Below are 10270 nucleotides of genomic sequence, written 5' to 3'. Positions count from 1 at the left end.
CTGGTGGCTGGTGCTAATTTCGGGCCATGCAGGCAAGTAATGTACCCTTCAACATATGGGGAATATTTTATATAATATAAACACATACATTCACACACACATATATATGCCAAAAATCTGTACAGCTGAAAACAGCATACCTCATTCCCTGTGGAACATTGAGGAAGACTGAGATGAAACAATTTGTAACACAAACAGCTACACTGTTTGATCCAGCCCCACCATCACACATCACAATTTCTGATTTCTTGCTTCTTTCTTTAAAATATATACTTTTTTTTTTTTAACATATAATCATTGTCACCTATTTCATTCAACTTCTACACTGTGTGACTTCACAAACACGAAACAGATCTGAAATTACAGTATTGCATTGAAGGCATACAATTAAAACAAGGAGTCAAAATGGTAAAAAAAAAAAAAGTGTACGATGTAAAGTAATCTTGTTTATGAATACTATTTGTCAACGATTTAGTACTGTATATAACCACAATGTCACATTTCGAAATTGTTGCTGGAACACACTGTTTCTAACCTCACCGTTAGCCGAGATAGCATAGTATGGTTTCCCTCCTATTTGGGATCCCACGCTTTGGACAAGACTAAGCTAGGCTAAGCTACTGACACATCAATAGACAGGAGCGACTATAGGAATCCCATATAACACGACTACATTCATAATATGACTAAAACATCACATAGCATTATCAAACAACACTATTGGTTGAGATTACTAAGCTTACGGTGGGTAAGAGGCATCTCAACTCACCACACTGAACAGCTGTGTCACGTTTCCCGTCGCTTCGTCCTGGAGGAGGCTCACTTTCTCTGGTGTACAGGGTTGGTTGGCTTCTCGCATTCTCAAATTGGCTGCATCTCGATTTGAGGTCCTCGTTCTCCTTCTTAATTTTGGATATCTCTGCCTTCAGCTCGTCGACCATAGTTTCGAAAAGTTTCGTGGTCTCTGCGACAGCACTCTTGAGCATGCTCTCCATGACAGAGGCGTACTTGGTCTGGAAATCGTCCGCTGACATTTTGGTAACGTTATGGGTTACCGTTCGTCCGAGTTTCGATCTGAATACACTTTTGACAGTGCATTTGTTGTAAGTTCATTAAAAACATGGTATTAGGAGCGGGCTAAACATGGCTCCTTCCCATGGACAGACGCGGTCTCTGCTTTGTGACGCACATCGACTCGACTGAAGGAGGGAGTTGAGCAAAATTTCCGGTGATCGACTTAAATCCAAAAATCCTGTCTTTAGTAGATATTCACTTAGTAAGGAAACAATAAATAGGTACTTGAGTGGGTAATTAACAACCGTCAATGCTCTATGTACCATTCTTGACTGAGAAGCGTCATTCTTTAACAGACGTCCATACAGCTGAACGATTAAGATTGTCCCAACTCACTACCTGTACTTTAAATCTCGGAAGTGCGGTTGTTTACGGAATCGAGAGGAAATGCGATAGCTAAACGGAAAACAATTTGTAACCTTATATTACGGCTAAGCAATTGAATTACTTTTGCTACCAAATCAATCGTGCACTAAATATAAACTATATGTCTGTTAAATATGGTAATTTTCTGTTTCCGATAATTGCTTATGTTATAGTGGTCAGAATCTGTAATGTTAACTGAATCAAAACTAGCGCAGCAAGCTAGCTAGCTAACGTTGACGTTAAAGGCAACTCTACGGTTTGTTTAACATTAGGTTTGGTGTGATGGAAGTAACTAAACAGTAAATGTGGATCAACTAATATACGTCTACAACCTGTTTAACGTTACTTCCACTGAAAACCGAGTTTAAGAGACTGGCACATCCAGTTTAAAGAGACCGACGTTAGCTGTGCCCGACAGATGCCTCACTGCTACAGTCCTTGAAGTGCCAGTCGAACGTTGCTTTCTCTTGAGTTTACTGAAAATAAAAGACTGTCCGAAGTTATCACACACTGTTGGTATAATGGCGGAGGCTATAGTTACGTTTCAGTCCCAACTTTCTGGTGTCATGGAAACGGTCTTCAAAGCTGCCATGTATGAGATCACCCGGCTGGTGGAGGACAGTTTTTTGGAGGAGGTGACACGGTGCAGGGACCAGGTCGAATCCCTGAAGAGGCGGCTGAAGTGGTCGGAGGGTCGACGGAAAGAAAGAGAGGGTGACAGGAGGGGCAGATGTATTGACTGCGGAAGAGTCGGGGGGTCCGGTGAAGAAGAACCCAGGACAGGTGAGTCCGTCTGGTGTTAACACATTTATATTTAGCCACCATTCATTTTGTCATGTGGTTTACTATATGCACACCTGCTTTTTTAATGCATTACATGTCCAAAATCTCTTGATTACCTAACAACTAAAAGTAGGAAATCATATGTGAGAATCATCTCTAATCATCTCTAATCATACATTAACTCAACAAAGGTGCTCTGCAACTCCCTTAAGCTCAATGTCAAGGGGCTGCTCTTACTGACAAACCCACCCAACTCTTCAGTCTCCTCAGCTCTACACAGTCTTCATGTCTTTCAGTGGCACTGTTTCTCATTATTTTGGCTTGCAGCAGCACCAGGCAGCTGTTTAAAAATAAACCAACTCTGATAAACCAACTGTACACTACCTGCCCAGCACCAAACAGCAGACAAACAAAGCCAGCAACGAGCTGGAGCACATATGGGAGCAGTTAACACCTAAAGAGCCAAAAAGTTCAACATTTACTCTCTTTTTAGCTCTGTGTTTGGTCTCTACCAACGTCTGAGGGAAACCTAGGTCTCTTTTGCTGTTAAATGCTCCACTGTGTTCACCAGCTAGTCACTAACTTAGTCTACTGTTTGGTGCTGAGCAGGTAGCGTACAGTGGGTTTTTAGAGCTTTACGTGATGGCAGCTGCCTGTTGAGGCCACAAATTACACTCAGAGTGGTGAGAGCGAACCAAAACAGTGAGCTGAAAGTCAGTATAAAGGTTAATAGAGTAAGGAGGAGCTGTAGATCATTCTCTGTTGGGTTCATCACGAGGAGCGACCCCTTTCACAAAACACTTAGTCATTTGATCCATAGGTATTATCAACATATTGACTGAAGCTGTTTTAAGTACCTTAAAGTGATAGTATGACCCATCTGCGCTTTCCAAAATCCTTCAAATGCAAATGGGAATGTCCTCGCTCTATAAAAAAAGGAAAACTGAATATTTTTTCCCTATATCTATATCTTCTACTACAGAGAAAAGTCTTAAACAAGAGAGTGTGCTACAAGAAGAGATAAATAGCTCCCAGGGCACTGATGGAGAGACACCTAGTCATGAAGCGGAAGAGACCCACAGTGCCATGAAGGTGCCACAGGTAGATGACAGTTTATTACACTAGTTAAATGTTTAAAATGTGTTTGCAAGCACAGTCAAAGGCATTTTGATTTGACCTTTTTTGATTTTTGCCTGTTGATCTAAGGCCAAGCTTATGGTTTCTCTTGATATGAGTAGAGTTAAACGTACTCTATTAATGATGTCTTTCTGCCTGTCTGCCAGTCCACAGGTGGACAGGGTGAAAAGCTGGATAGACTCCTCAAGGAGGAAGCCCTTCGGATCACGCCAGAAACTAATGAGTCTCAAGAGAGATGGGGAGTCCATTTGGAGGGTCAGTCTCTTCATTTATGCAGATTCAGAACAACTATTTTTTGAGGGGCACTTTAAGCATATTTATATCTTGTACATTTTCACATGTAAGTGTATAGTTATTTCTACTGTACGGGTTTGTTGGAAAATTATTTTACTGGCTTCAGAATAATTATTCTCAGTGTTCATATGGTAAAGGTGTCATTGTTGTCCCTGTAACCATATTTCCATAACTGTTTGAAAATCTTTTCCTCCTCTCATTGGTCAGAAACAGAGGCGTCAGGTCTGCCCGGACCCAGTAAATGTTACAGTGACCAGAAGATCCCAAAGTGTCATGTGAACTGGAATGCTGGCTTTGACCAGAGGCCAGAATCAGGCCATGATGGTCACTCAGGTGACCCATCTGAACCACTTTTCCAGAGCAGGTATGGGATGGAAGACTTGGGAGGCTTTGACAAGACTGGCTATGGAGACGGCAATATGATAGACATGGGTAATTTGGATGGGTTACAAGGATCACCATCCCACCTGGGCGAGGATCTGAGTTACATGGGGCACTATGAGGGGGATGTGGAAGCACCAGCAGGAGCCGAGCATCAAGCTTACCAAGCAGGCGCCACACGGAATAGAAGCGGCACGGTCGGTTCATCTGCAAACTCACCCTCAAGGACTAATATTGATGTAAGTGGAGAGTTCAGCTGTTTATTGATCAACGAAGAAGGGTATCTACAGGACCAGAGTATCCTGTACCCTGAACATGTGTCTGGAGATTCAGGCGGCAGGTTGAGCATCCGGGGCCAGGGCAATCGTGCTGACCCATCTTTAGATGGCACAAAGGATACGTATGGACCCTCAGATGTATACAGTGATACCCTAAACCTGGGAGAGAGGTTGCAGCATCAGGCAGGAGGAAGAGGAGGGAGGAGACACACCTGTAACCAATGCTCCATGTCCTTCTCTGATTCGGCTTCACTAAAGGCCCACAAGCAGGCACACAAAGGCACCGGACAAGCGCCACCATACTCCTGCACCCAGTGTGGAAAGACATTCACTCAAGCCTGTAACCTCAAAGTCCACCAGAGGATTCACTCAGGGCAGGGGCTCCACCTCTGCAGCCATTGTGGTAAAGGTTTCCCTTCTTTCTCTGACCTAAAGACACACAAGTGTGGCCAAACAGGTGACAAACCTTACTGCTGCACTGTATGCGGGAACAAGTTCAGCCGCCTCTGGAACCTGAAGTTGCACCGGAGAATTCACACACAGGAAAAACCGCATCGGTGCACCATGTGTGATAAGAGCTTCACGCGGGCGGACATATTGAAGGTTCACCAGCGCACCCACACGGGGGAACGACCGTACTGCTGCACCGTCTGTGGCCTGAGCTTCAAACGGCTGGATCATCTGAAGTCACATCAGCGAAAACACATGACAGATCTATAAAACTAGAGAAGTGTGGGGAGAGAGTATTGGAGAATTTCAGATTGTTTGTTGTACAAGGTGATTTAAAAAGGAATGCTTTTATTTATGAACCATGGATGCTTTTCATCAAGATCACAACAACCCAAAGTATTTTTTTTTCTTTTCTTAAATTCCAAGTCCTTTGTTTTTTTTATTGAAAAATGTTTTGTTGGTATGAAATATGACAAAGATACACATTTCTCGTGTTTGATAAAATACATCTTATTTGTAACCATTTATTACTGCATATTTTGTTACTGAAATAAATACTCACTTTAAGTAAAATTGAAAAAAGGCTGAGTAGCTGTATCCTTGTGATTACAGTACAGATTCAAAATAAAACAAAAGATTATGTCTGTGAATGTTTTCTATAAATGAAACAATTGAGGCCAAAGCCAAGACTTTTAATCCCATCAATTATCAATGAACACACATTTTCCAATAGACTGTTTTGAAGTACACAGTGAGGGTGTGCATGTTCACAGGATTCCTTTAATTTCTATAATGAATCCCATGTGACAAAGGGAAAAACAAAGGGCATTGGGAATGCCTTTTTTACTACCCCCCCCCCCCCTCCACAATAAGTCATACAAGTACATCAACCAAATAGCAAATGTTAATGAGTCAAACAGCATTTGTTTGCCAAAGTGCGAGTGTGGAAAATCATAGGGGAGCTATGAAGTTTGAGAGGTGAGGGACTAGATGTATTGTGCAAAGTGAGAAGAGAGGCCAACTCAGTGATGAGTCCTGTCGTTACAGATGAGGAGAGGAGCGCGGCAGTAAAGACACATCAGGGTGCGTGATCAAGAGTTTGGAAGATAACATGGGAAATATTTGTAGGGTTCGTAAATGATAGTAGTCTAGGTGACTTTCCAGTGGTTTCTCTTTTTCAATAGATGGTTGATCAGAAACCTCCATGGAAAAAGGGTGGAAGGTGGTTCTGGACTGCAACTTGGATAGACGTCAGAGGTGGGCCTAGAGAGCTCTCCATATCCAATTGGTCCTCATCTCAGAATTCAGGGAGGTAAATTATTGATTAAGCAAAAACCATAAAAGTAGTCGAGAAGTCGGAAATGATGGAGAATAGTATTTGATATCCATATCAATCATAGACATGATCTATCTTAACTCACTCTTTGCCTTCTTTCAATAAGGCATAATAGGAGAGAGTGATCGTATGGGACCATAATGTGTTGAACAAAAGCTGAAACACATTCCTGTTTTAAACAATGTGCTGAGGTTGAAACTGACTGCTTGGCGCAGCCTATGGGTTTCCCTTTTTTAATACGCGTTTTGTTATTCAGAGTCTTCAGGCCACCGTACTGCGTTGTATGTTACGTCACGAGCAAAAACAAGGACCACTTGCGATTGTCAAAAAGCTAGCTCGGTGAAATGACGAGTGCACGTGAATTTGCTAAGCCAAACAGTTGTTGCTCGTGGAATCAATAAACCCAAGTGCAAATAGATCAACACGTCGGGCTCGACTATGGTTTATATAATTCGTAGTTGTGTACGATTTGTTGACGGGTTGACGCCGTTCACGTTAGTTAGCATACGAATGCTACCGTTAAGCTAAGGTGTCACATTAGCTGGCTAGCTTACAGTTTGAATTGACATAAAGGCGTTTCGTATCAGTAAATAGGCCGTTGGTCATCGTTAGTCCGACATTTCAGCGTTTATAATTGAATGAATATATGTTATATGTATATATGTGCTCATTACCTGAAGTACCCACAGCAACAAGTGGATGTATAGTTGAAAAGAGACTGCTCTGGGATAATGGTGTACAACCTAAACAACCTGTGGTAGAGTTTTCCAAGAAATAAAACAAAAAGCGGAGTTTTTCTCCCTCACTTTTATTTATTTATTTATTTTTTCAAACACACGGACTTCCGTTGTGTAACAGTTATTAGACACCGGACCCTGACGTTGTACCATGTCGGACCTGGACACCCTCGTTGTCACTTTCCAGACCCAGCTCTCGGATGTGATGGAGACTGTGGTAAAGACAGCCATGTACGAAGTCACCAGGTTGGTGGAGGACGGCTTACTGGAGGAGGTGAAGCGCAGGAACCAGGAGGTGGAGTCCTTGAGGATGCAGCTGCAATGGGCTGAGAGACAATTAAGTGAGCAAGGGGGAAAAGAAGGAGGGAAAACTGGGAAGTGTGTTGACTGTGCCAAGGATGATGTGGAACTGTCCAGGGACACTGCAGAAGAAAGGCCCAAAGAACAGCAGGATGGTAAGAACAGACAGACATTGTTTAGGTATAAGAACAAACACTGTATTATGTTATACTACTTCAGTACTCCTTCTTCCAGACGTTTTGAGGGGCTGTGGTGTGAAGCAAGAGGGTGACTCTGTGGAAAGGTGGACAAGAAGCCTCAGGCAGGAAGTCACACCGGAGTCGACACAGGCAGCAGACAATCCTACAGCCACTCACAGCCCTGAGAGGAAATCGCAGGTGGGGTCACAAGACGATCTCGGAGCAGAAGTACTGTGCCAGCGATGCTGGATCAGTGTTGCTTTGAGAGGCTTTATGCATATCTGCTCTAAAAGGGAAATTCTGCACTGAGCATCCAACTTAACAAATCAAAATGAAACCACAGAATTCTCTGATGTGTTTTCTGTTCTGTTCAGACAACAGAAGAAGATGCGTTGCCAGCGGTGGATGTGAAGGAAGAGGAAGTGAACAAGCCGTCTTGTTCTTCTGTGCATTTGGAAGGGTGGAGCTGTACCCTTGATAGTGAGTATTATGCTGTGTCACCTAGGTCTGTTGTTTTCTTTGCATATTAAGTTTGGACATCTATCTATCTAAAAAAAAATGAGATTTCCTTCGCCATTGTCCTACACTTGTCACTTGTCTACTTGTCATAAATAGAGCTATTAGAAAAGAGTTAACTGAGCCACATTTGGCTATTTACACTGCTGTATAACGTTCCATTGTGCCCTGCATGTAAGTATATATATATATATTTTTCCCCCTGTAGTCAGTTGACTGATTTGCTGCTGTGGCATTTGGATAGAAACGTTAACATCTTCTCATGCAGGCAGTTTTTCAAATTTATGTTGCGCCACTAACATTTTGTCTTAACTAAGAGAACTTTTCTGTAAATCTATGACCTCTCTTAGCCTCTGTGATTAATAGAATTAGTTTATCAATCCTCTTACATAGGCAGACCTTTTTGTTATAAAACGAGTCAGCTGACTATGCTAGCTGTGGCAGCATCCAACTGGCGTTTTTGGTAACTGTCTACCAATTGAAAATGGCAGTTGAAGCTATTAATATAATCTCTGTATCCATTCATTGTCTAGGTGAAGCAGGACCTGAAGCCCACAGCACTGCTGAGATGACTGAGGCACAACCAAAACAGACTCAAGAGAACAGTGAGGAATTATTGAGGAATGTCATCAAGCAAGACCCACAGATCTCTACTGCGTATGTGTTCCCCGAAGAGCAGGAGGAAACACGCATGGCTACGGATCCATCTTTAGAGGTGGACAGTGGTTGGGCTGGCCGGACTGTCACGACGGCTGGAGTGCTGCAGAATCACAGACTTGCGACAGAAAAGGACTGTGATTCTCTAAAGCAAACCGATCATGAGCTGTCCAACTCTGTCACAGCAGATGTTAATGTTCTGGTTGTCCCAGGTGCAGATCAGATTTCATGCTCCGCGTCCCCTGAGGCAATGCTGCAAAACAGCGATACATTGGGTGTGACAATCAAGCAGGAGGTTATTGTCGATTCTGACGGGTGTGTGGAAAGCGAGCATAAAGAAAAGAAAATGACAAAGTCTGGGATGGCATCTTTCTCATGTTCAGTAAAACAGCACAGGGTGCGTTCGGAAGCACTCAAGCAGAACCACATTTCCCATAAAGCCACTGTGCAGGAGGTTATGAAGCTGCATTCCAAAGTGGGTACAGGCCTCAGATTGCAAGCTGCCATACAGCACCTCCACCGGCCGATGAAAAAGCCCCCTCACACGCTCCCGAACAGCACCGCAGCAGCACTGTCTATAGCTCACACTCAGGTTGTAAACTTAAATCCCCTCAACAGAATTCCCTCTACATCTAAAGCCGCTCCTCCTCCGCTCTCAGTCCAGCGAGCTCACCTGGGCGACAAACAAGCCACCGCACACAACCGAACTGGTGCGCCGTGGGCTAGCATCAAAACCCAACATCAGTCTGCCAACTCTCACCACACCAACCCCTTACCTTATCCAGACTCTCACCCTCACGTCGGGCCCAGGCACCTCCTGCGTTGTGGCCAGTGTGGGAAGTGCTTCCCCCACCCCAGCAACCTGAAGGCCCACTTGCAGACTCACACGGGCGAGCGGCCGTTCTGCTGCTCCCTCTGTGGTCGCAGCTTCACCAAGCTGAGCAACCTCAAGGCCCACCGGCGGGTCCACACCGGAGAGAGACCGTACTGCTGCTTGGCTTGCGGCAAGCGCTTCACCCAGAAATGTAACCTGAAACGCCACCAGAGGATCCATCTGGATGTATGATGATGGACAGCCAGTGAGAAAAAGACAAGCTTGGTGTGTTTGTGTCTTTTAGATCAAGATGTAATACTGTTGCTGTGACGCATTGCATTCTTGTGTACTCGCCTCTTGAAGTGATTGTCCCGAGTTCTTCTTTGCATTCCACAAGGGTTCATCTAGTAACTTACGAAGGTGTTGTAGTGTTATTAGAGGATGAATATCAGTGTGTTGTGAACAGTATCATCTGCAGAGATAGGTCAATTGTTACTTTTGGTCAATAAATAGCTATTTATTCCGTGAATACTTCAAACTTTTCCATTACATCAATTGCACCATGCCTGTGAGCACAAAGGTACTTAGTGTATATTTGACCATGGATCAGGACCCACTTAGACATGTTCATCATTAGTCATGACTTACAATGAATAATACGTCACTATTATAATTCAGAACAGTGTAGTTTTAGCTTATTTGCATTTAACTTCACAGTATGTTACGCCCCTTTTTCTGTATTTCTGGTTTGGTTTTCTTTGTTTCCACGTCCCCCAATTTCATATTATTTTATCTCTATTTATGTATTTATATATTATAAATATATTAGAATGTTAATTTCTCATGTTAATTGCTACTGGAGATAGTAAGTATGGAAAAAAAAATAAAATGAGCTTTTTTAAAAAATTGAAATTGCAGATTTCCTTAGAAAAGAACAAACAATGGGGGCAGCTGTTGGGTAAATCCTG

General features: G+C 43.2%; 1 protein-coding gene across 1 annotated transcript; it reads left to right on the top strand.

The window, feature by feature from the left end:
• The first annotated feature begins 1901 nt into the window (after nucleotides 1–1901).
• On the top strand, nucleotides 1902–10069 carry LOC139298248 (uncharacterized). Its single transcript, XM_070921122.1, has 5 exons — nucleotides 1902–2223; nucleotides 3206–3324; nucleotides 3507–3615; nucleotides 3868–4939; nucleotides 9377–10069. The coding sequence occupies exons 1-5, from the start codon at nucleotides 1962–1964 to the stop codon at nucleotides 9552–9554; spliced, it is 1740 nt and encodes a 579-aa protein (XP_070777223.1). The 5' UTR covers nucleotides 1902–1961; the 3' UTR covers nucleotides 9555–10069.
• Nucleotides 10070–10270: the final 201 nt, after the last annotated feature.

The sequence above is a fragment of the Enoplosus armatus genome, chromosome 2, assembly GCF_043641665.1.
Source record: "Enoplosus armatus isolate fEnoArm2 chromosome 2, fEnoArm2.hap1, whole genome shotgun sequence".
Lineage (NCBI taxonomy): Eukaryota > Metazoa > Chordata > Actinopteri > Centrarchiformes > Enoplosidae > Enoplosus > Enoplosus armatus.
Note: the sequence above shows the minus strand (reverse complement) of the source record. Positions and strands in the feature narration are given on the sequence as shown.